The sequence below is a fragment of the Zootoca vivipara genome, chromosome 3, assembly GCF_965207765.1.
Source record: "Zootoca vivipara chromosome 3, rZooViv2.hap1.1, whole genome shotgun sequence".
In the NCBI taxonomy this organism is placed as follows: Eukaryota; Metazoa; Chordata; class Lepidosauria; order Squamata; family Lacertidae; genus Zootoca; species Zootoca vivipara.
This window is the reverse complement of record NC_142586.1, coordinates 39,865,791-39,892,903: the sequence shown is the minus strand read 5'-3', so window position 1 is coordinate 39,892,903 and position 27,113 is coordinate 39,865,791. Positions and strand designations below refer to the sequence as shown.

The following is a 27,113-nucleotide window of genomic DNA, read 5'->3' as shown; positions in this document are numbered from 1 at the left end:
GTCAGGTAAAGTCAAGCCCTCAGGTCTAGAAGGTTCTGGAGTGTGGGATGATGGATCCCTCTTCCCCTTCTGAGATGGAGATGGGGAGATTGAGGCTAGAGACATGACACAGCCTGACACAAAAATTTTGGGACTTAACATGAATAGAACTATGTACAGTGGTACCTCTGGTTAAGAACGTAATTTGTTCTGGAGGTCCATTCTTAACCTGAAACTGTTCTTAATCTGAAGCACAACTTTAGCTAATGGGGCCTCCTGCTGCTGCCACGTCGTCAGAGCACGATTTCTGTTCTCATCCTGAAGCAAAGTTCTTAACCTGAGGTACTATTTCTGGGTTAGCAGACTTTGTAACCTGAAGCGTTTGTAACCTGAGGTACCACTGTACTAAATATAAATAGGTTTGAGTAATTTACTTGCACTACTTGTATAATGCTTTCACATAAATAGTGGCTTGAACCCTGTGTGTAGCTTTCCACTCATAATACTGTAATCTCCCACCCACAGAAGTGAGGAAAGGCAGTTCCCTCCTGCAGCTCTATTTGGCCAACTCTGCAACAATGTGAGAGGTGATGGAGGATGCTGCAGGGGGAAGGAGGAATTGGTGATAATTGCTTCCCCTTCTGTCAGAGACAACCTCTGGACCACCAGCCATTCCATGAATGAAATGAATATGAAATGAAAATGTTGCAATATGAATCAAATAGGGTGAGTGCAAAAAGGATGATTTGAAACCGCATTATTTTCCATCATTTTAGCATCATAAAATCACAGAATTGTAGAGTTGAAAGGGACCCTGAGAGTCACCTAGTCCAAACCCCTGCAATGCAAAAATATGCAAGTGGCTCACATGGTGATCGAACCACAACCTTGGCTAAATTATCAGCACCGTGCTCTAACCAACTGAGCTATTCCCTCCTATTTTGTTATTTTCTAGTTTTCTTTTTCTTTTTAAATAATATTTTATTGATTTTCCAAAAATAACAAAAAATAAAAACAACAATGCAACAACAAAACAAATTGACTTTCCTCCAATCCCTTGGTTCTATTATTTATCAAGATACTGCAGGTCCATTGTTAAAATTTTAAATGTTATTTTCTAGTTTTCAACTCTTAATATAACGTTGCAAAGGGGAAAGAGACTACAGGGAATGAACATTCTCCCCCTGTGCCATTTTAGAAGCTGGTAGGAAATCTGGTCAAGTCGCTGCAGTCTTTGTTGTTTTTTTAATGGCTGCAATTACTGAAAATGGCAGTAAACTGTAGTTGACAATGCAAGAGAAAACTAAACGGTAAACATTGTTGATTTTTGTGCCCACCATCTGACCTTACTTTAATATTACAATGCAGAAAGTGATCTGTTTAAGAGTCAAGGAAGAGATAACATCAGTATGGCGGAATAGTAATTACATCAAGCAATAGTTGGCCAATGAGCAGACATCACAGTTGATCCATTGGCTTAGATCTAGGTGGAAGATACGACCAAATTTCCTGGTATAAAAGAAAAACACAGGGTTTATTCCGTCTCAGCGTCGAAAGACAAGCCACCGCTAAGTTTCCTAACCCTATTTTTTTCAGACCCTTAATCAACTGGCCTCAGCTGGAAAAGAAGAAGGGTAATGTTATTTGTTTAAATGGTTTAGATTTGTTTATTAATTTGAAATCTAATATAATCTCTTTTCTTTAAAGCTGACTCTTTGTAAAAGGACCAAGTACTGTGATTCTCTTCATAGACTGAGGCTGCAATCCTATATTCACTTACTTGGGGGTAAACTCCACAGAACTCAGTAGTGCCTACTTGTGAGTAACATGGATTAAGGGTTGTTTTGCAAGATACATTGGGATCATTAGATGAAGACACAAAAATGCGTCAGCCAAAAGGTGATCAGCTCTTTGTGCGCAATGTATCTCAGTCTCTGAAATGGAAGCATGGCTTAGATAAAAACTTGAAGCTGATAATTCTTGCTTTTTTTAAAAAAACAAACAAACCAAAAACCCAAATGTTGTGTTTGCTGTTGCAGGGGTATATCATGTTACTGTTTTGAGGATGGTGTTGGTAGGGAGAACTCTCTCCAGGGATAGGCATAATGCAGGTAGAGCTACATGCAGCTCTTCATTTGGATTCTCTTGCGCAGCTTATGCCACATAACCCTGAGTACATCAGTGGCCACGCAGTCTTCTCATGCTTTGGATCCAAAGAGTAGCCTTGTGCAAAGAGAAGGCATCTTTCCCCCCATAACAATAAAAAAAGGGAAAAGAGGGCCTCTGATTTCTGCTGATTCCCTTTTCCCGTTTGCAGCCTTATACTGCATTGCACACAATTCTGGTGAGTCCCCTGGCTTTCAGGAGCAGGTTGTTTGTTTGTTTGGTTTTGGTGAGGGGCAAAAGGCTGCAACGGGAACGGGGTGAGAAAGCCCTGTTGTACCTGGAGTTCTTTTGATACAAGCCATAGTTCTCTGGATCAGGGAAAGAGATCAGAAAAAGCAACTTTGGATGGATAGTGGCTAGTAAGTAACAATCCCCTTGGGCTACTTCACACATTATGTTTTGCATCTAAACTTGTAAAGTGTGAATGCAACAAACTTATGCATCAAACTGGTTGGGCATTGGTTGCAACTATATTTCAAGGTTAAAAACAACAACAGCCTGTGTTACTTAAATATGTTGGAAATGGCTCCACCAGTGAGTATTTACTAAGAAAGCAATACATATACTTTCTCAAAATTATCCAGTTTAGATCTCTGATACTGCATTAGCAGGGAAGGATCTGCTAATTTCTCATTTTTCACAGTCTTAAATTGGATTCTCCATATTCCTGCAGCAATTTTTCTTTTTAAAAAATCCACATTAGAATTCGAAAGCACTTTAGTGTGAATTTTTCTTGATAAACAATTTTTATGTTGTTTTGACTAATGCACACATCTTTGCAAGCAATTTCTATTGATATATATATATTTGCATATTATTTCCACTAATATATTTATTTTTATGCACCCTTCTACCTAAAATATGCATTTTTGGTAAACATTGGTTTGTTGGAAAAACTGCCTTGCAAAATTCAAGTAAGTGCGAATTTCAAAGGATGGCTATGTTTTAGTTCTCATTGTTTTAAAAAGTGTGAGTCTGGTAAGTCCAGCTTTAAATGTAAACTTAATAGAATTGTGCTCCATCCCTATACTACATTTATAAAATTAAGGGAGAAAAATGGCTATTACCTTAATACATTTTCTTCCTGGATTATTTCTGCAAAGGCTTGCAGTGCAACCCTGCACAAGTCTAGTCAGTCAGAAAACCCATTGTGTTCAGTGTGTCCTACTCCATGGTAAGTGTGCATAGGACTGCAGCCTAAGGCAGTCCTCTCATTTTAAATGCCAATTTACTAGAAAGTGTCACATAAATATAACAGACTCATCCACATTATTATTTTATAACAAAATTATAAAAACAACAAAATTGTGTTTGATAATATAATATAATGCTAATATTATATTAATTTAATTCCTTTGGATGATTTGCTTGTCAGTTGCCCTTTCCTTTGTACATGGCCTAAACAGCCATGTACAATGTCTGATTGCATTCTTTGTGTTGCATTGTTATTTCTGGAATGTAGTTTTTCTGTTATTTGTTTTCTGTTTAGAATAAATATGTCCATACTCTCTTATAAGCTGCTTAGGGCCAGCTCCAGCATAGTGCTTTTACACTCAGGAAGTGTGATTCTCATAGAGAAAGATGCATGGAAATTTTTATTTCTAGTTGTCTCATGCACCTAGTGATATTGTTGACACTTTTTTCCTCTGAAGATCTGGCTCCCATACCTTTTTTTTGTGGCATGCATGTCTGCTGAGCTTTTGCCCAATCGTGCATCAATGCCCCATTATGCATGCAGAATGACCTTTTGTGGGGTTTTTTTGGATCCTAGCTAAATATTTTGGCAGATTTTGCAGGGAGCATTCATGAGCAGGGTGCTAGATTGTAGCTTGTTCCTGATCACAGGTCTTCCTTGTAAAATCTACTGGAAAGGGATACCATGTTTTTATCTATTTTACTCAGTCTAGAGGCTTATACCAAAGTATTCCCATGGACAGGGGGAAATGTTAAATTTAACTATTGCTTAGCATCACTTCATGTGTTTCAGAGATACTGGGCACGTGCCTATATATCAAGTTTATGCAAGGTATTCCTCATAAGAAGTGAGAGCCGTACATACTCTCTGTGCTGCATCTGTCTATGAAGTGAGATAGTTGTTTGGCTCTTGGTCCACACCCAATATGGGTACAATTTTATTTTTTTAAACCACTTGTGAACACAGCTCTCATATGTTACAGGAAACTGCTCAGATAACTTCTGTAATGATACCAGTCCTATAAAACATAGTCTACATGAGCCAATAGGGTGTTTTGGCTAACATAGGTTTATGTAAGCCAAGCCATGTGGAGTGCCTTAGTAAACCACCCTTTGGTTCAGGAGTGGCTAGCTCACAAAACACTAGCCACTTCTGAGCTCGTGGGTGTTGTACTTAGTTTCAGATGTGGCTGGTCTGTAGCTCCCTGAACATTCATCATGCTAACTGGGACCGATTTGAGTTGGGATCCAACAACATCTGAAAGGCACCTTATCCTTATTCTACAAACACCCCAAGTTTTGACCCAAGTGACAACATTGTTATGATGCATCTTTACTCATTTAGCCTGTAAGTTAAAACTGCATGGTAAATTCAAGATGCTAACCACACGTTTACCCCATATTACATTCAGAGATCAGAATCCAATTAAGTCACTAGTCTCTTGAGGCTGCAGCACCACCAACAATCCTACAGCTCTGCACCTTGTCCATGGGTAGAATTTAAGAATACGATTAAAGCTGTGTTCCTAAGCTACTTTCAACTGGAATCAACTGGATGTATTTCCAAATAAACATGCTTACGACTAGAGGGGAAATGCTTTGTTTTTCCTCTCTTTTGCAGGAGGGCCATGGTGTTCTATGGGAAGTATGCTGCTGTTGCTTTTGCTATATTGTCTGTATCACTGAATATTCTACATTCAGTGCCGGAGCGAGAGTTCATCACTCCAGGTGAGATATATTAAATATTTCAATTTTTTAAAAAGCAGACAGTGATCATCTGTGCACCATGAATAGAAATGACATTTCCTGGCATGGGAAATTGTGAAATAAGAAAGAAAAGAGAAGTGTAATGGAAGTGGTCCCTTCTGCTGCACTTTAACAGAAGTTGCAAAATCTTTTCTCTCTCTCTTTTTTGTTAAAACTATTTGGCAGCTTGCTGGATTGCATCATTGCATTTAAAACTTTACAAAGAGGAATACTTAAGTATACTTACCTATACTGAGTAAATGTGCCAAAGGTAGGGCTGTGTGCCACTGCTTTCTTTTCTATACTTTCAGTATCTTCAGTTTTTTATTCTAAAAGTTTATGAACAGTGACTATTTATTCAACAAGTCTGTTAGGTTTGGTTTCTCAGAAAATAAGTGTGGGCATTTTGGCAGTTCAGCTTCATTTTGTATCGCTGTAAAAGAAGAGAGTGAGTTAAAAGTCTGTCACGACTATTAGGATTGTTGTTGTTGTATAGTCGTTTAGTCGTGTCCGACTCTTCGTGACCCCATGGACCATAGCACGCCAGGCACTCCTGTCTTGCACTGCCTCACGCAGTTTGGTCAAACTCATGTTTGTAGCTTCGAGAACACTGTCCAACCATCTCGTCCTCTGTCGTCCCCTTCTCCTAGTGTCCCCAATCTTTCCCAACATCAGGGTCTTTTCTAAGGATTCTTCTCTTCTCATGAGGTGGCCAAAGTACTGGAGCCTCAGCTTCACGACCTGTCCTTCCAGTGAGCACTCAGGGCTGATTTCCTTAAGAATGGATAGATTTGATCTTCTTGCAGTCCATGGGACTCCCAAGAGTCTCCTCCAGCACCATAATTCAAAAGCATCAATTATTCGGCGATCAGCCTTCTTTATGGTCCAGCTCTCACTTCCATACATCACTACTGGGAAAACCATAGCTTTAACTATACGGACCTTTGTAGGCAAGGTGATGTCTCTGCTTTTTAAGATGCTGACTAGGTTTGTCATTGCTTTTCTCCCAAGAAGCAGGCGTCTTTTAATTTTGTGACTGCTGTCACCATCTGCAGTGATCAAGGAGCCCAAGAAAGTAAAATCTCTCACTGCCTCCATTTCTTCCCCTACTATTTGCCAGGAGGTGTATTAGGATACAGTCTAGGATACAGTCTAGCTATTTGCATTAAGAGGATGGATCAGAATAGCCGAATTGATTGCTAAAAGAAAAGTGTTCACATAATGAAAAGACAAAATTCAAACTGATTCCTGGATATTTGTATCATTGAACCAGTTGCACCTATTTCCTCCATATGAGCCCCACAGTGCCTTAAGAAGTTCTTCAGAAGTCCTCCTTCTGATATCCCTGATACAATGGGTAGTGACTAGAGGAAAATTGGCTTTTTCCTTTTGTGGCACCCTTATCATTGAATACTCTGACAAGGGAGGCTCACAGCACTTCCTGGCTCTGAGATGATATCACAGTGGGTGCCAAGACCTTTTCATTCTCTCAGGCATTTTAATGGTGTGTTTTATGTCCAGTGACTGCTTTTTGTGCTGCTTTTTTGTCCATTCTTAATTTTATTTGGTGTGTGTGTTAGTTGCATTTTGATTATCTTTGTATGATTCTATTTATTGGGAATTGCCCTGGGGAAGATATTCAAAGCGAATGATATAAATGATTGCTATAAAACAAAATGCAGCCAAGGAAAAAGTGGCACAGGTATGAAATGAAGGTATAAAGAAATCAGTATACATAGGGTACATTGTTTCAGATTAGTTGTATTTGTAAATAATACGCATTGCAATTAATGCAAATAAAATTTTAAAAAAGATGAAAAATGAGTGGATATGGCATTAACTAAATAACTTTAACACTAACAGTGCTTTTTGGGGGGCGTGGCTTTCCACACAATATTTTTGATTGAGTTATTTCTTAAAGCAGTATTATCTGTCAGCATCTCCAAATGTGGGAAATGAAGAGCTGCAGCTGTTTAAGCTTCCCTGATACCAAAAGTTGATTTACAGTGGTGCCTCGCTTAACGAATGCTCTGTAAGATGAATTTTTTGCTAGACGAATGGATTTTGCGATCGGAGGTTGCCTCGCAAGACGACGAGGTTTTCTATGGCCGCCGCTTCGTCTTGCGAAGCGTGGCCATAGAAAAACAAACCTCCGACTGCAAAGTCCAGCGTGCAGTGAAAAATTGCCAGGGCTTTTTGCCGCCTGCCTTCCCCTTGGCTTGGGGAAGGCAGGCGCAGCCCCACACCGCCGCACTTCGGCTCCGGGGTTCAGAGCCGAAGTGCGGCGGTGCGGGGGCTGCAAAGTCAAGTAGTTGTGTGCCAGGCGGCTAGGGGAAAGCAGCCCCCACACTGCCGCACTTCGGCTCCGTCCCCCAGAGCTGAAGTGCAGCGGTGTGGGGGCTTTTCACTTTCACACCACTGGGCTTCAGCTCCAGGCTTTTTGCCGCCTGCCTTCCCCTTGGCTTGGGGAAGGCAGGCTGTGAAACGCCGCCGCACCGCCGCACTTCGGCTCTGTCGGGCGGGGGGAGAGAGAAGCGGAGGATCGGATCAGTCCTCCGTTTCTCCCTCCCCCCGCCCGACAGATCCAGCATTTGGCTCCATCGGGCGGGGGGAGAGAAGAGCGGAGGATCGGATCGGTCCTCCGTTTCTACCTCCCCCCGCCCAACAGATCCGGCATTTGGCTCCGTCGGTGGGGGGAGAGAGAAGCGGAGGATCGGATCGGTCCTCCGTTTCTCCCTCCCCCCGCCCGACAGATCCGGCATTTGGCTCGGTTGGGCGGGGGGAGAGAGAAGCGGAGGATCAGATCGGTCCTCCGTTTCTCCCTCCCCTCGCCCGACAGATCCGGCATTTGGCTCGGTCGGGCGGGGGGAGAGAGAAGCGGAGGATCGGATCGGTCCTCCGTTTCTCCCTCAACCCGCCCGACAGATCCGGCATTTGGCTCCGTCGGGGGGGGGGGAGAGAAGCGGAGGATCAGATCGGTCCTATGTTTCTCCCTCCCCCCGCCCGACAGATCCGGCATTTGGCTCCATCGGGCGGGGGGAGAGAGAAGCGGAGGATCGGATCGGTCCTCCATTCCCCCCCCCCGCCCGACAGATCTGGCATTTGGCTCCGTTGGGCGGGGGGAGAGAGAAGCGGAGGATCGGATCGGTCCTCCGTTTCTCCCTCCCCCCCCGCCCGGCAGATCCGGCAGATCCGGCATTTGGCTCCGTCTGGCGGGGGGAGAGAGAAGCGGAGGATCGGATCGGTCCTCCGTTTCTCCCTCCCCCCGCCTCACAGACCCGCCATTTGGCTCCGTCGGGCGGGGGGAGAGAGAAGCGGAGGATCGGATCGGAGGATCGGATCGGTCCTCCGTTTCTCCCTCCCCCCGCCTGACAGACCCGCCATTTGGCTCCGTCGGGCGGGGGGAGAGAGAAGCGGAGGATCGGATCGGTCCTCCGTTTCTCCCTCCCCCCGCCTGACAGACCCGCCATTTGGCTCCGTCGGGCAGGGGGAGAGAGAAGCGGAGGATCGGATCGGAGGATCGGATCGGTCCTCCGTTTCTCCCTCAACCCGCCCGACAGATCCGGCATTTGGCTCCGTCGGGCGGGGGGGGAGAGAAGCGGAGGATCGGATCGGTCCTCCGTTTCTCTCCCCCACCCGACAGATCCGGCATTTGGCTCTGTCAGGCGGGGGGAGAGAGAAGCGGAGGATCGGATCGGAGGATCGGATCGGTCCTCCGTTTCTCCCTCAACCCGCCCGACAGATCCGGCATCTGGCTCGGTCGGGCAGGGAGAGAGAGAAGCGGAGGATCGGATCGGTCCTCCGTTTCTCCCTCCCCCCGCCCGACAGATCCGGCATTTGGCTCCGTCGGGCGGGGGGAGAGAGAAGCGGAGGATCGGATCGGTCCTCTGTTTCTCCCTCCCCCCGCCCAGCAGATCCGGCAGATCCGGCATCTGGCTCCGTCGGGCAGGGAGAGAGAGAAGCGGAGGATCGGATCGGTCCTCCGTTTCTCCCTCCCCCGCCCGACAGATCCGGCATTCGGCTCCGTCGGGCGGGGGGAGAGAGAAGCGGAGGATCGGATCGGTCCTCCGTTTCTCCCCCCCACCCGACAGATCTGGCATTTGGCTCCGTCGGGCGGGGGGAGAGAGAAGCGGAGGATCGGATCGGTCCTTTGTTTCTCCCTCCCCCCGCCCGGCAGATCTGGCATTTGGCTCCGTCTGGCGGGGGGAGAGAGAAGTGGAGGATCGGATCAATCCTCAGTTTCTCCCTCCCCCCCGCCCAACAGATCCGGCATTTGGCTCCGTCGGGCGGGGGGAGAGACAAGCGGAGGATCGGATCGGTCCTCCGTTTCTCCCTTCCCCCGCCCGACAGATCTGGAATTTGGCTCCGTCGGGTGGGGGGAGAGAGAAGCGGAGGATCGGATCAGTCCTCCGTTTTTCCCCCGCCCGACAGATCCAGCATTTGGCTCCGTCGGGCGGGGGGAGAGAGAAGCGGAGGATCAGATCGGTCCCCCGTTTCTCCCTCCCCACGCCCAACAGATCCGGCATTTGGCTCCGTCGGGTGGGGGGAGAGAGAAGCGGAGGATTGGATCGGTCCTCCGTTTCTCCCTCCCCCCCGCCCGACAGATCCGGCATTTGGCTCCGTCTGGCGGGGGTTGAGAGAAGCGGAGGATCGGATCGGTCCTCCGTTTCTCCCTCCCCCTGCCCGACAGATCCGGCATTTGGCTCCGTCGGGTGGGGGGAGAGAGAAGCAGAGGATCGGATCAGTCCTCCGTTTCCCCCCCGCCCGACAGATCCAGCATTTGGCTCCGTCTGGCGGGGGGAGAGAGAAGCGGAGGATCAGATCGGTCCTCCGTTTCTCCCTCCCCCCGCCCGACAGACCCACCATTTGGCTCCGTCGGGCGGGGGGAGAGAGAAGCGGAGGATCGGATCGGAGGATCGGATCGGATCGGATCGGTCCTCCGTTTCTCCCTCAACCCGCCCAACAGATCCGGCATTTGGCTCCATCGGGCGGGGGGAGAGAGAAGCGGAGGATCGGATCAGTCCTCCGTTTCTCCCTCCCCCCCGCCCGGCAGATCCGGCAGATCCGACATTTGGCTCCGTCTGGCGGGGGGAGAGAGAAGCGGAGGATCGGATCGGTCCTCCGTTTCTCCCTCCCCCCACCTGACAGACCCGCCATTTGGCTCCGTCGGGCGGGGGGAGAGAGAAGCGGAGGATCGGATCGGAGGATCGGATCGGATCGGTCCTCCGTTTCTCCCCCCCCGCCCGACAGATCCGGCATTTGGCTCCGTCGGGCAGGGGTTGAGAGAAGCGGAGGATCGGATCGGTCCTCCGTTTCTCCCTCCCCCCGCCCGACAGATCCGGCATTTGGCTCCGTCGGGCAGGGGTTGAGAGAAGCGGAGGATCGGACCGGTCCTCCGTTTCTCCCTCCCCCCGCCCGACAAGCCGTGGCAAGCAGCGCCCTCCGATCTTCGTGTGACAGGCGGTGGGGAAGGCAGGCAGGCAAGAGAGCAAGCACCTGCCTCCCTGCCTTCCCCGCCACCAGTCCCCCGGAGCCCATAGGAACGCATTGATTAAGTTTCAATGCATTCCTATGGGGAACCAGGATTCGCTAGACGAAAAATTCGTTACCCGAATTGACCCGTGGAACAAATTAATTTCGTCTAGCGAGGCACCAATGTACTATGTTACTTGTTAATAATCTGATTAACAGATGACCTCTATATTCTGCCATATTCATAAACATGCATTTAATTGCCCACTTGACTTGTGCTTTTTGAATACCTTAGTGTTTTTGGTGCCCTGTATGTGATGAATTCTTTGAAATGGCATTTCTTTTTCTGAAAATATGCTGCATGTTCAAGGAGTGAGATTGCATGTTCTGTCTTGAAAACCCTACTTCAGAGCACCTTGTTAGTGGCTCCCTGTGAATTTTTCACAGTTTTTGCCTTAGCTACATTTTGGTCCATGAAGTCATTTAAGCTAATGGCACCATAAGTGGGGAGTGGGGTTTCCTTTGGGTCTTGAGGTGGTGATCAGTTTAAGCAAGCCTTAGCTAAGTCCAAAACATTTGATAGAAAGAGGGCCAAGATCAAAAAGTTTATCTCATTTCCTGTAGACTAGGGCTGGAGGACTTGTGGCCCTCCAGATGTTGTTGGGATGCAATTCCCATTAGTCCCATCCACCATGGCCAGTGGTAAGAGATTATGGGAATTGTAGTCCAATCAATATCTGGAAGGCTCCCATGTCTTGTTGTAGACCATTTTGTCTTCAAAGTTAAATGTGAATTTAGCCATTCATGAATTGATGGCGCACAATGGGAAGCCCATCCTACCAGTTCAGCTCAAGATTGGAATGCAGCCTAGCCCGTCATATGTTGGAATGTGAAGTACAAGAACAGTACAAACATCTAAATATATTCTTTTTTGTGTGTATCTGAAAGGCTGCCCTGAATGTAGACTAAGCTTGAACGTGCGCATGACGGAGCACCTGTTCAATGGGCGACCTATTTATCAGTGTGCAGGATGCTGTTTCTCAAGGGCTTATCCCACTCCCATGAGATCTAAGAAGACAATGCCGGTCCCAAAGAACATCACATCAGAAGCAACATGCTGTGTGGCAAGAGCCTTCAAACAGGTAATGAGGCTACTAAGCACCTACCTATGGAATATGTGTTTGTTACCCTTCCTCCTCACCCTGGAATAATATTGGAATCCTCAGGCATGCTTGAAGATTGTGCCTGAAAGTTGGAACTCTAAGTCCACAGTCTGCTCTCCGACTTATTTAAGGTCTCTTATAAATCCAGATGGCTCCAACCCTTACATAGCAATATCAGATCTATTGGTATTGACTTTCAACTCTTGTATAATTCAAGTGAGCAATATATGTATCACAACATTCAAACCAGATTAAGGGTGGGTGAGCAGGAGAATTCTTCACACTATCTTGTAGCTGGCTTTTGAATGTACCCTCAACCTCATTTCTGCAAAGGTTAAGTTAGTGATGTGTTGCAACTACATTACAACATATTTGCCCTGTAGATTAGCAGCTGCTGTTCAAGAAATGCTAGTGAAAAATCTTTTTTGAGCATATGGAACTAATTGCATTTGGGGGCGGGGTGTTCCTTAGGATTCTATCTACTTATAACTGCCAATGAAAATGATAGCAGAGTGAGTCTAGATAATAATTCTCAGTGTTTATTTTCATTAATTCATATATATATATATATATATATATATATATATAAAGAGAGAGAGAGAGAGAGAGAGAGAGAGAGAGAGAGAGAGAGAGAGAGAGAGAGTAGAGTATCAAAATGGTGTACAATTAAAACAGTACCATAAACTTCATTACAACAAATCACAATATAGAAGAAGAAATTGCATAAGAAACAGTGTTGCCAACTCTACATAGCTTTTATTTAAGTGAGAAAATAAAGCTTTAAGATGTTCTTTGCACAAAGGCTCTGACTTTTTTACAATGAATGAATGAATGTATAATTTTATTTTATTTTTTCTTTTCTTTTCTCAAGGCTCCCATTCCAAATCATGAACACACAAAGATAGAGAATCACACAGACTGTCACTGCAGTACTTGCTACTATCATAAATCTTAAGACCTTGGTGAATGGACTGCCGATGACAACGAATGATTTTATTTTATTTGCTTTCATAGCAGTATTGTATATGATCATAACTTTTCTGATTGATCTTACCTACTATGATATATTCCCTGCTGTTATGTTTCCTCTTTACTTCATCACACATTGAGTGAAACAGACAAATATGTTTCATTATTTCTCCTAGAAACCAAATATAGAATTTTGCATGACAACCAAAGTCTTGTTTATTTTGTACGTAAGGTGTGAATTAATGTATAACTGTCTTCTCTGAGAAAGAGGATGCTATACTAATTTGAAATAATTTCTCACTCCATCTGCAGAGAAATATGTTGCATTCTTTTCTTTTAAAAATAAGACAGTTAAATATATTAGGATTTGTGGATTATCTTCTTCCCCTGTTTAAGAACTGAATAACATTGTTTCAGTGCTAGGCATAGAAAAGAATGATTCTCACCACATGAAAAAATGCCAATTAAAAAAAAGCTTCAAAATAATTTTCAAGTTTCTCTTATAACCAATTATACTTTGAGTTTGGGTATGGGTATTGCCATTTCAGAAACGTTTTGTATTTTCAACAGATGCTTGAACCTTACACCTGAGAAAGTAGATTGTTGTATATGAAAGTTCACACTACAATAAGACTCTAGGGAAATCTCAAATGGACCAGAGGGCTGAAACCCATGCTCAGCAAATACCTATGCTACATTCCCATATGCCAACACATCTGACTTAGGAAAACCATTGGCCTCAGCAGTTTTCAAATTGCCATGAGTGATGTAGGGGTTCCATGGGATATGAGGGTATGATAGCACCTCAGGACATTACATTTGACACTCCTCCAGTATCCTATAACAAACTGACCCAGACCCTGTGATCATCATCTGAGGCTCTTCTTCGTGTTCCTCCTCCATGAAAAGGCCTAGAACAGTGATGGCGAACCTATGACACGCGTGTCAGCACTGACACGTATAGCCATTTTTGGTGACACACAGCTGCATACTGAGACCTTACTTCCACCCGGCAGTGGAATGCCACAGGCGACACATCTCGGGGGGGCCTTGTGGTCTTCCGGCGAGGGAAGATGGCGGTCGACAGGGAGCCACGGAGCTCCTGAAAGTGACCAGCGCTGCAGGAGCTGCCGGGCGGGCTCCTGAGCCACCGAAACCGCCACCGCCTGGACACTGGTGGCCACCAGTGCAGCAACCGGGGAGCTCCCGGACCCCACCCCCACCCCGCGAACCTGACGGCCGGCCTTTTTTTAAAAGGGGAAACAATTATACATTTTTGTTACTTGAACTATAAATATCGTGAAATTATGTTTTTTTCTCGAAGTGACACACCCCCTGAGTTATGCTCGGTTTTTTTTGGCAAATTTTGACACACCAAGCTCAAAAGGTTGCCCACCACTGGCCTAGAAGGAAGCAACACAAAGGGCTTTTCTGCAGTGGCTCCCATCTTGTGGTGTGCTCTCTCCAGGGAGGCTCGCCTGGCACATTCGTTAGATATCTTCAGACACTAGGCAAAGGCATTCTTCTCCTAGGCTATGGCCTTTTAAAATGGGGTGAAGGGTAGGTATATTTTTTGTTTGTTACTATGTTATGAAGGGTGATATGGAAAATAAATAAAATAATAATAATAAATAATTGACTTTGAGAAACAGTTGCACCCAAACAGTCCTATTTAAGAACTCCCCTGTCGCATACTGTGCATCTTGCTACACTGAAACACCAGGTCAGCATAGGTAGCTGCGAATTCAAACCTGTTGTTCTCTTAACATAATCCTGGGGTATAAGATATAACACAGAGATGGGGAAAAACTAATATCACACAATACTGCTTCCATTGCATTGAAATATACAGTGTGATAAAATGTGTGCGATAAAGGGATACTATATAATATCTCTTAAAAAGCTAAAAAGGTAAAGGACCCCTGGACAGTTAAGTCCAGTCAAAGGCGACTATGGGGTTGTGAGGCTCATCTCGCTTTCAGGACAAGGGAGCCGGTGTTTGTCCACAGACAGCTTTCTGAGTCATGTGGCCAGCATGACTAAACCGCTTCTGGAGCAACGGACCATCGTAACAGAAGCCAGAGCGCACGGAAACACTGTTTACCTTCCTGCCACAGCAGTACCTATCTACTTGCACTGGCGTGCTTTTGAACTGCTGGGTTGGCAGGAGCTGGGACAGAGCAATGGTGCTCACTCCGTTGCGGGGATTCGAACCACCAACCTTCTGATCAGCAAGCCCAAGAGGCTCAGTGGTTTAGACCACAGTGCCACCCACGCCCCTCTGGAAAAGCTATACCACCCCTAACTCCTGTTTTATTTTACAACTCATTTCTCATATGAAAAATCCAAGTTTTCAACCTTGAGAGGAAGGAACTCATCCTCCCATACCTAATAATATTGTTTTTCTAGCTTACTGGCTTTATCCTGAGGGTTTGGATCTGCTGATTGCACCCAACTATCTCTAACCCAGAGCCTCTTTGCTGCTGCCCAGTTCTGCGTCTCCACTTACCTGTCATCTACCTGGATGTCTCATCATTATCATTTCAAACTCAGTATGTCCAAGGCTGAACTACTTGTCCTGCCACCCACGCCTTCCTGTTGACAACATCAGCATCCACCATGATGACAAGGCACACAGCCTTGGCATTTGCTGTGCCATTGATTCTTATCTCCTCTTTCCTCTCTGATTCCAATTAGGGCAGATTGAGTCCCTTCTCCCTGTACAGCACTGCAAAATATCATCCTTCTCTTCCCAGCTAAAACAGTAGTTCACATTCTCAATATGTGATGCCCTTCTTCTGAGGCTAACCTATATACAAGAAAAGAATTGTCGTCCTTACTGTTGGAGTTCCTTATGGTCTTCCTCTCCCTTATTTCTCAGTTTTTATTTCTCGACCGTCTGTTCTTTCATGCACCAGGGGATTCCCTCAGTGGCTAAGGTTCCCGTTACGGGAGATCTAAGCCTCCACCAAATCAGTCGCCAATGAAGATACAGTTGCAGATCCAGCACCGCCCAGACAAACTAATGCCAAGCTCAAAGAATCAGCCTAGGTCCAAATGTGATCCAGGAACAAGGTCAGAAAACACTCCAAGATCAATTTAACATGGAAGTCAGGCAAGGTGCAACGCAGGAAGGCAAGGAGACTAGAATCAGGAACTACCGTAGGTACCAAGGGCCTGTGTTGTTGCCATCCAGGAAGGTGAGAAAGTGTGGCTCTGCAACTGGAAGAACCACCGGGAAAGAATAGAAACCTTTCTTTGCCAACCAGAAAGGTTTATATGTTTGTCTGCTCAAACCAGTTCTATGTTTAGAGGATAAGCCTTCTTCCGGGGGATGGGGGTTACACAGCGATTAACAAACTTAGCAACTTATCCTTGCTACCATAGAAAGGCCATTCATGAGTCTTTGTAAACACAGAGAACTGATACACTGAAAGAGAAGGAAGCGAATTGATTGCCAAGGGTCAGCTACATTCTCCAGAGGATAACCCCAAGAAAGTGTTGGGGGAGATACTGCAGCATGAACCTATTTCTTCTCAAGGGGGTCCAGACTTTGAAGAAGAACTGCCAGGAAATGATACCACTGGCAAATGACACAACCTCAACAGACAGTACTGGTATAGCATGGCTCGATAACACAATCTCAGTTATCGGTGAAACATGCTTGCTTATCCTTTGAAAATGGAACTGGAGCGAGCAGACAAACAAGAAATTTTCTGGTTGGCGGATTATATACTGTACAAAAATGCAGTTATCTGCTTAATTTAGACGGCGGGAGAGATTTGTAATGATTATACATGTAATACCACCTAGCACTGTTTCATATCCTTTGTGCATAACTGAGGTTCTTAAACTCTTTTTCTGTTTTGTCTTATGTGACGTCTTGGGAATGTTCTTATGAATAGCAATAAATAGCAATTCTGTTTTGGAGGTTTGAGCAGTCAGTTTAACTGCCAGGTCTCTAATCAAGTGTTTTATTCCAAGCCAATAGTACAATATCAACAAACTTGATTGTGTCCAGAAGGTCTGCAGCCCTACCTATGAGGAAAGATGAAACGAGTCAGGCATATGGAGGAGAGATGATGGAAAGGCAATATGAAGGCTGTCTTCAAATATTTCAAGGGCCATCATATAGATGATGGAGTATAAAAATTTTCTGCCCCAGAGGGAGGATTCAAATTATCCCACTGGTGCCATGAGCTGTTTGACAGGGGACCAGACAGCCAAAGAAAATGGTGGGTTTTTCTTAATTTGAGATTTTAACTAAGAAGGTGCATGGCCAGCTTTCAAAGATGTTACAGCAGTGATTTTCTGATTCAGCAAGAGTTTGAATTTGGATAATTTTCCAAGTTCCCTCTAATAATAATAATAATAATAATAATAATAATAATAATAATAATAGACACTTAGATTCTAAGCAGTCCATTTATTTAATGCATTTTCTAACCTGCCTTTCAGGTCATATTGGCCTCAGAAGGCAGCTTACAGGGGAAATGTTAAAACCAACAAAACTTCAAAACAACAAAAATATTATAATTTAATAAAAAGAGTTAAAAGGCTTTAATTTGGTTCTTAATATTTTGTGCTATATTTTATTCTTAATCTGGATATTGTTTTGAAATGGGTTTATCTTGCCTTTGAGTTCTGTATGCTGTGTTGCTTTGAGTTATTTTGTATTGTATTTGACCTACACTTTGTATATTTCTGAGACCTTTAAAATGTATTTTATTTTGATATTGTATGTTGATTCGAGTGCTTGTATGGCATTTGATCCTTATTTTGTACTGTATGTGGTTTATCTGTTCTGTTGTATTTGACCTCTACTTCAGAGCATTCGAATCTTTGTCCCATTTGTATTTGATTTCTACTTTCTATGCATTACTTTGAGAGCAATTAAGACACGTTCTAAATAAAATAAAAGACTGCCCATGGCTCAGCCCAGAAAGGAGCCCATAATCCCCATAGGCTTTACAGGCGGGACCAAGACTAAGGCATCTGATGCCAATTTCAGCCTAGGACAAGTTCATGTGGGTGCAGGTGCTCCTTCAAATAATCTGTTTAGGGTTTTAAATGGCAAAACCAGCACTTTAAATTGATTCTGGAATAGACAGACCATGGAACCAATACAAAAATGGTATAATACAGGCTTCCCCAAACTTCGGCCCTCCAGATGTTTTGGACGACAATTCCCATCATCCCTGACCACTGGTCCTATTAGCTAGGGATCATGGGAGTTGTAGGCCAAAACATCTGGAGGGTCGAAGTTTGGGGATGCCTGGTATAATAGAACAGCATCCTCGCTGCTGCCTTCTGAACCACTGCAGTTTCTGGCTCATCTTCAAAGCCAGTCTCATGGTAATCACTTTACAGTAATCTAGTCTGGACATAACCAAAATATGTAGAAATGAAGCTAGGACTGACATCTCTAGACAGGTTTACCAACCTAAGCTGCTTAAAAGTCACCTTAGCCCAATATCATTCTAAGGCTCTGTAACTGATCTTAGTGCAACCCCATCCAGAACTTGTTGCATCCTACCATTGAACACTCAGTAAAAAGTCCACCGTTGTCTTTTCTTAGCTAGAGACTGTATTGTAGATTTATTGCTGAAACACAATCCTGAACTTAAATACAAAGCCAATGGGGAAATTTTGCCAGTTAGAAATTTGGTGGGTTGGGTGTAAGCTCACTTCCTACAGAGATAAAGCACTGATTCAACCAATATACATTTGGTTGCATTCTAATCTTTGTTGACTTTTCTGAACTGTGAGTGGTACTACTACTACTAATAAGAATTTATCATCATCACCACCTTCTACTTTAAAATGATATTTATTGTTCTCAAACAAATCCATACTGTAAAGACTTTTCAACAACTATCAACAGCAAATGTGCAGCGCACATCACAGCAATAGACTTATAATACTTTACAGATCAAGAAAACATTTGAGGAATCCAAATCACCTTGTAATATCAGCCAGCACCTATATAAGCTCTTCCCACCATCAGGTGAGTTGCTGAGGGTGGCATACCCCCTTGTTTTAAGGAGAAAACAGAAACCATCCCTCATCGAAACAATCCTTCTTAAGAGTGCCCTGAATTGCCTGATGGTGTGGATGCTGTGCAAAAACACTAATTAGTGAGGGAAAATCTTGCTTTCATGCCATCCATGCCACAGTTTATGCTAAGCATAAGACAAAATCGGTTACCATATAAGTGATATCTTTTACCAGATCACATTTCTTATTTGCTCAAGTTTGCAGCTCTAAGTCGAGAGTGTATGCTATAATTTGATCCAATAAGCATAAAAACAAGTTGCAAAACCGATCAAATGCCACAAATTTGACAAGTGCTTAAATTTCAGCCCCCCTTGTGCTTGAGGCCCAGGTCAAATGGCCCTTTTGCTCTCCCCCTGATTGGTGTGCGGCCCCCAGAAGGTTTCCCCAGAAAGAATGAGGAGAAAAATGCTTCCCACCTGGAATGAACCTGGAAGCTGTTGTGTGTGACACATCTGCCATGGCCCTTCATCACACCTAGAAGAAATTTTGATGGAGGTGAGGAATAGGGAGTAAAATAGTATGATGATGATGATAATAATAATAATAATAATAATAATAATAATATATTATTTATACCCCGCCCATCTGGCTGGGTCTCCCCAGTCACTCTGGGCGGCTTCCAACAGAAAAATGAAATAAAATAATCTATTAAACATTAAAAGCCTCGCTAAACAATACACGGTGGAAAGATTTGTATAAGAGCTTTTGTAGAATCAGTAAGGAGGAAAAGGATGAATGGTGACAACATTAGAAAGATAAAATGGTGACTAAAAAGTTAAGAAAAGAAAGAAATGAAAGAACTAAACATAAACAGCATATTAAAAGAAAATGAACATGAATAATTTTTCATTGTATGCTCTTGCCATGTGTTCAGTGAAGTTCATCTTTATGACAACAGTTCTATTCACATTCCCAATTCCTGGAGAGCATCAAAGTAGCCAATAATTATTTTATTCATCTTATAGTGGAGGGTCTTTTTCCTTTCCACCAGACGGGCTCTTTGTTAGTTTTAGATCACCATCTAGTGGTGAAATCGACAACAGATTTGGTTCTAAAATAATTTCCTTTAAGAAAGTAAATTGAATGAAAATGTGTGTGTTTTGACATTCTGTCTGCCTACCATCTGTAACAGAAGGAGCCCTGAAGAAGGAGGTGTGTTTTACTTCTCTCCACAACAAAGCCCCAAAATGTCCACATGGCATCTGTTTTCCTTGTGGAGATTTGAGACTTTTTTCACGTCAATCTGTGAATTATTTTTTCATCTCAAACCACTGAGAATTGGAACACCCCATGGAGATGATGTGGTCAAGCTTTGGGCATGTATACACAGAGCCACATCAGTACATTAGCTGCCTTCTGCGGATGCATTTTTGGTCAGTGAATACACATTGTCACCTTCTTTTTTATTGGTACTTCATTCCTTTGGTGCTTTGAAGGAGCCTTTTGCAAGGAGCCTTCTGAAGTGCTCCTTGCCTTATGCAGAAACGGAGAGCTCCTTTTCTGGGAACCTCTGGAGGTTCGGGGTGGAATCTTAGGTTTTCAGGCTGTACTTGTGTAGTCATGGAGATTCACAACAACTCTCAGCACAAACTTACAGCTCCCAGGTTTCTTGGAGAGAAGCCATGACTTCTAAAGAGGCACAAGAGTGCCTTCAATGTATGGTGTGGATGTGATGTCATTTTAAACATACAGTGCAGAAGTGACTCAAGATGGCCGTGACTCATGCAGTAAGTTGTATTTAACGAGAATTGACCCTGTGTCAAGTATATAAAGCATTGATCAGATCATCTAAGGATACAATGATCAGCTGTTCTTAATTTTATTTGGGGTGAACATGGTGAACGTTGATCAATAATAGCAAATACACTCAAGATTGTTTCTGGTTTTTGTAATGGGAAAGAAAAACGTGAAAGGCAGCAAGTGTCAGTAAATTTAAAATGTAAGCCACGCATACACAAGCTCAGGAACTTTAGTCCCTTCTGTGTTAGTGGAACCAGAATAGTTACAACCCTCTAATTCCCACATGGCAGCCGCTACAAATGTGGGGCAGGTAGGGTGGGATATTTATATTGGGTTAGAGCCAGACTAAGTTAGTTGCAATTAGGTGCCATTGAAATCTCGTTAGCCCTGACTGAAGCCCCAATGATTTCAAAAGGAACCAAGTGCAGCTTACTTACTAATTTGGGTCCAAACCACTGTGCTTAACATGTGAGTCAGCCCAGGGAGCTGGACTGTGTCTGGGGACATGTAATGCTGGTGCAGAGAAGCTCCTGGATCGGGTGGTTAACTGTGTTGTGCCAGTGCTTCAAAATTGCCTCTTTCCATATGTACCTACCTGGTTCCTCAGATCATCTTTGAGGCCCTTCTCTGGGTGCCTCTGTAAGTAAGGTATGATATGACAGGTGGCTACTGTTGAGAGGACCTTCTGAGTGGTGGCACCCTAATTGTGGAATAGTCTCCCCAGAGAGGCTCCCCTGAACATACTTTGTCGTCAGCTCTAGCCTCTAGAAGAGAAGACCTTTTTGCTTTTAATCCCAGCTTTTAAAGAGTTTTTGTCTGTTAAATCTGAGAGGGTGTTTTGCTGATTTCTCTCTCTCTCTGCTGCTCAAGCTTTTATGCTGCATTGCACTTTATTATTTTTGCAGTTATAATTGAATATATCAGACACCTGGAGAACTTGGCACCATTAGGAGGGATATAAGCAATGCAATTAAAACAAATAAATATATTGGGTGGTATATGACTCAGTCATACCTGGAGCATACCCACTGAACTGAAGACTTCCATGATTCTACTCTGAGACTGACTTAATGATCATCTCACCCATTGTTTCCTCATGGTTGACAAGTCCTTCCATATATTTTACAGCAATCCTTGTTGGTTGGCTTAGTGACATTCAGTATACAACAGGTAGACTCTTGGCTTTGCGTTTGTAACCATTCTTGACTTTCTCCATTATTTCAAGGAACACATTCTGTGCTTTTTGGCATGCTAAGTTGCACAATAGCACTAAAGAGAAAGACAGTGAGGGAGAAAGAGAATGTTATTGAGCCAAATGTTGCAGCAGCCACCCAGCACAATACAAATATTTTTTTAACACCTCACTAGGTGCAATCAGATTGCTTGTTTACACTCTGTTTCATCCTTCAGGTTCTTCTGTTTATTATTTTAAAAATCTAAGTTCCAGGGGCACATTATTATATTTATAATATATTATATTATAATTATATAAATATATTATAATATAATATATTATATTATAATTTATATATTTTATTATCTTTCAAGGCTATTTTCCTTTTAAAATGTGTGTGTGTGTGTGTAAAGTGATTGCAGCTACATCTTGAATTCTTTTCTTAATATATTACTTTATGATGAATGAAAAGCATGGTACAGAATGTGATTCACGGATACCATTTCTTCTTCCAGAAAAAAATGATTTTCCTTCTGCTGTATGGCTCTTTGGGAAGCTGAATATTACTGCTGTTAGTGAACTACACAGAAATGGGTCATAAGGTCATGCATTTGATTCATGAGCCAAGTTCAAAGTGGTTTGCAGAATTGTTAGCCTGTGAGCAGAACACATGTTGACCTGTTTTAAGATTTGGTTCCAAGTGGCTCTTACATAGGAAGAGAAAATGAAATATAAACTATGTTCCATGTGTTCCTGACAGGAAATAAAGCCACAGAAAAAGTCCCAAGTTGTATTGTTTCATCACAATAATGTTACACCCTAACCCCAAGCATCACAAATAAGCATTGTAACAGCAAAATGCTCTTGTGTGATACCGTAGGATCAGTAGAGAGATGATGACCTGCAGTATACTCAATTGGACTGTAGGGGGAGCCATGGGCAAGGAATTAATGTGTTACCCCCATCTTCTATTTTCACCTAGCTATATGTGATGTTAGGACATTTCACTTTTCATGTTTTTCCTTATATGTAGAAATGGGATAATGATCACTTTCTGGAATAATCAAAGCTTTAACAAGAAGCACTTTGCGTGATAATTTGTACTAGAGGTCTGTGCCCAAAGTTTTGGCTGGTTCGTTGAAATCAATAAGTTCTATTGGGTCACTTTCACAATGACCTCCCTTGCTCCACAGTTCAGGAATGTTGCTACATGCGGCAGGAAGGAGGAGAGAGGTGTGCCTACTGAAATTTTATCTTCCGTGCCACTGTTAGAAGCAAGGGATCCCTCTCCTCTTTTGCATTTGGTCATCAGATGGACAGAGCCGAAAGGCTGTGCAATAGGGATGATGGTGCAACTGGACTTCTCTGCGACCCTTCCCCTCTGCAGGGAGGTGGGACCGATTCGGATGGTCCGCCCTGCCACTTAATGGATCCAAATGTTTTCCAGAATGTGGTAGGGGATGCCTTATCCCATGTTGATGGCCTTTCAGTTGATTCCCTGGTGGCCCGCTGGAATGCGGAGATAAGCAGGGCTATCAACTGTCTGGTTCTGAAATGCCCTCTCCAATTGCATGGAACCTGGACAGCTCCATGGTTTTCCCTGGAGCTGAGGGTGATGAAAGAATCACTGAGATGGCTAGAGTGCCGGTGGCGGAAAATCCCTGGATCCCAGCTTAAACATGCATTTTCCATACATCCACCTGTGAACCATCAAGGAATCAGGTGCTTCCAAGGCAGGGGTTCCCAACAAAATTTTCTCGAGGACCCCTCATCGAGCTGCTATTGTGACAAGGACCCCCATTAATTCCTAATCCTAAATTTAAAAAGTGAGAGCCAAATTAAGAGTCTTTTTTTTTTATATTTATACGTTTTTTACAGTTACAACAGAGTACTCCATCAGTATACAGTTAGTTTTAATTTTTAGTTCTTAATGAGATGAGTTAAATCTGTCCTTTGAGTCCATTATTTCTGAAATATTAGGTTCCAAACTTGAAACTTTCACTCTGAAATCCGACCGCATGTCGAGCCGATTCCTATATTTGTTTTTCATGAAACACACGGAAGAAAATGCTTGCTTTGTTTACAAACACTACTGTTTTCCAAAGAGGCAGCGCGCGCCAGGGAGGAGGGAGGGGAATGGAGGAGACAGGGTACCTGCGCAGTAGCGCACAAATGAAGCCGACACGCGCAAAGCATCTTGGGGAGGTGAGCGTTAGTAGAATGCGCGCGCTGCCTCTTTGCAAAACAGACTCTGCGCTAGACTCTGCTCATGCAGGAAGCGGCCAAAACAAAAAATATGTTATCATACAAAATATATTTAATATATTTTTTATTCTAATAGCATCTTGCGGACCCCTCTGGCATAGCTCGCGGACCCCTGGGGGTCCGCGGACCACCTGTTGGGAACCACTGTTCCAAGGGTCCATGTTTCCTGCTTCTTGCAGGGATGCTAACCAGTTCGGGCAAAGGGGTTCTATTGCAGTTTCAGTACTTACAGGGTCTTCTTGTAGAGCAATTCTCCATTTTACTGAAGGGAGCACATTTCCTCTCCTTTGTTCTCAACGCATTGCCAAAGGTCTAGCTCAGGCCAGCTACCCAGCCTGGATATACGGTAATTCAGAGGATTTTGCATACATCATTTTCTTGGCAACAGCTGCTGTGAATTATGGCCACTCATGGGAGATAGCTCAGGAAGCCTCAAAGAGAATTCCCAGCTGTTGCATTCTGGGTTTAATGGTTACAAACTGTAAGGGATGCATTGATTCTGTCTTTAACTGTTGTCAACACAACATTTCAATTGACCGGATTCTGAGTAGTAACCATTGTTACTGCTGCTGCCATTGTTTGCTCTGATTCGCTGAATAGGACTGGCGCTTGTTCTCATTACCTTCAGAAAGTGTTTCAGGGTCATCAATAAACACTTTAGTCTGAACTAATGGAGGGTGCTATTTGTATTGGGTTAATGGCTCTCTTCAAGGTGGAATAAATGGAAGCACTTCTTTCCAGGTTAGCGTCCTCTTTCATATATTAACCTTTTTAAAGGGAAAAAAAACCATAGTTCTTAATCTTATCATTATATGCCATGGAGATGGGGGTGGGTGTCAAAAGCTTGATTGTCATCTATACAATTGAACTCTGTTGCTCTCTGGGCTTGTAAAACTCTTTTAAGAATAATGAACGAAGATCGCATTCCATGTTTTCCTCTAATTTAATCTCTTCTTCTTCTGTTGTTGCTTTCAAATAGCTAACAGTGGTGGCTGGTACTCATTGGAACTGATAGGGAGGAAGGCAGGCAGACAAACAGTAGGTGGCGCCAGAGCTAAGGATAGAAAGAGCCAATTAGTTCCAGTTTTGCCCCCATTCTCCTCCCTCCTGAGCTCTACAAGGGAGACACTGAGGGAGAGAATAGACAGGCATTGCTACCCCTTGGCCTGGTTCTGAGTAAGAAGGCAGGGAGGGGCAGGGGGCTGGATGAGGGCAGGCTGAGATTGATGAGGCAGTGACCCATCTGCCCTCCATTGTTAGCTACTGCGTCTCTCTGTGGTGGTTGTTTCTTGTACCATCACTTCTTTAGCTGTTGAACTGGCATGGTATTGCCACAGTCTGCAAATCTTTTTAAGCGTGTTTATGTTTCTTTTTGACATCATGTGGAGTTCCTTACCTATACTCCACACTGAATTAAGAGCTGGGTTGTCAAATGAAGGCAGAGAAAGGAGAACCCAAGCGCCACCAGTGATTCTGCAGAACTCAACTGGTGGAGCTTTGAACAGAATGGAGATAAGCATTATCACCTGGAAATGTTTGCAAATTAAGCTACTGTGAAAAGCATGGGAGCAGAAGGCAGTAAAAAGGGGGGTGGGGTGGGGCGTGACTAGGTAACTAGGGGAGAGAGAGAGAAAAATGTGAAAGCCTCAGGTATGAAGCTGCTGGTCAGAAGCAGACAAGGGCAGAACTCCTTTACCTTGAAAATGATACGCATCTCTTATTGCTACAGGAGCCTGGTCCCCTTTTGCATCTGGCCACCCGAGATGTAACTGCATATTGCCTTTCATTTTCATCCCTCAGCTAAGCTGAGAGGCATTAGCTGCAGATGCTTCACATGGTGGGTGTGCTTGTCATCCTGAGGGCCGCACAGCCTTCAGGAAGAGGCTGCATGCCACTGGTGGGTGCAGGCTCAGCCAAAGATGCTTTGCCACTGTAGGCAAGGTGCCCCGATGCCACCCGAACCCCCACAATGCCGCCTTCTGCGGAACCAGGTCAGCAGCGCAATGGTGGGGTTGGGACAGGGGTCAGATCTGCTGCCTGAAGCAAAGGGCTTCACATTGCCTAATGGACGGTCCTTTCCTGGGTGGCTGTGACCAGAAGCAAAAGTGGGCAGAGTAACAGGTGTGTGTTTTACCTTTCTACTGTAGCCTACATTCCAGCTTACATTGCTCTCTCCCATGATTGCAGTTCAAGGGCACATGCCAGCCAGGCAGCCAGACAAAAAAAAGCATGTGAGGAGGGCCAGTCAGAAGTTGCAGCCTGGACAGAGGGGTCAAGGCATGAGACCCTTAATCTCAGGGTCATGGGTTCGAGCCCCACGTTGGGCGAAATATTCCTGCATCACAGAGTGCTAGACTAGATGACTCTCACAGTCCCTTTCAACTCCACAATTGTGTGATTCTATGACTCTGCCTTGAGCCCAATCTGTTTCACCTCTTCTTGTGCAAATCTCACATGCCACGTCAGACATTGTCCCCAATTGTAAAGTTAGCAACATAGCTCCGCCCCCAGCTGCAAGGCCATCCTCCAATCCATGGTGTGGGAAATGTAGATATTCTGCTTTTACCTTTGAATCAGGACTTGCAGAAATTGACAGAGGCACACTCTTGCTGAAAACATCTGGCTAAGAACCTCTGAGATTATACTTCAATAGCACTTTTGTGTTTCATCCCTGGCTGGCATTGAAGCACTAGGAAGATACATGCATCTTAATTCGTCATGCTGTTTAGAAAATGTGGCTTTGTGCTTCACAGATATTTTAATCGGGTAATCTCAAGCCATCTGGCAAAGAATAAACATCTTCTTTGTTTTAATTATGTACAGCCTTAGGTCTGATGCTAATTGACAATTTGAAAGAAGGTATGGATGGTAGAGAGAGAGGGAGAGAGATCAAAGATTAAGTTGTTACTGAATATTACAGTTTATGTAGCAACCAGCACAGATGTGGAAGCAGCTGTAAAGAACAATTAGCACCATTTCAGAACCTGCAATAGAATCTCTTCCCTCCTCGGGGGGAGGAGATGTTGTGGGCCCACGAGGCCTTCACGTGGGGGGGGGGGGAATGGCTAGCATTCCCCCCAGCCCATTGGCTCCTTCCTCGCCGCGGCGCACCCAATCAGGCTGCGCCAAGGGGGCGCGGCTCACGCATTTAAGGGAGCACGCGGCAAGCGATCGGCCTCTCTTTCGTC

General features: G+C 44.2%; 1 protein-coding gene across 1 annotated transcript; it reads left to right on the top strand.

Moving 5' to 3' along the window:
• The first annotated feature begins 1,488 nt into the window (after window positions 1–1,488).
• Window positions 1,489–12,898, top strand: CGA (glycoprotein hormones, alpha polypeptide). The gene is made up of 4 exons (XM_035110706.3): window positions 1,489–1,613; window positions 4,961–5,067; window positions 11,506–11,699; window positions 12,592–12,898. Exons 2-4 carry the CDS (start codon window positions 4,968–4,970, stop codon window positions 12,673–12,675), a joined length of 378 nt encoding a protein of 125 aa, XP_034966597.1. The 5' UTR covers window positions 1,489–1,613; window positions 4,961–4,967; the 3' UTR covers window positions 12,676–12,898.
• Window positions 12,899–27,113: the final 14,215 nt, after the last annotated feature.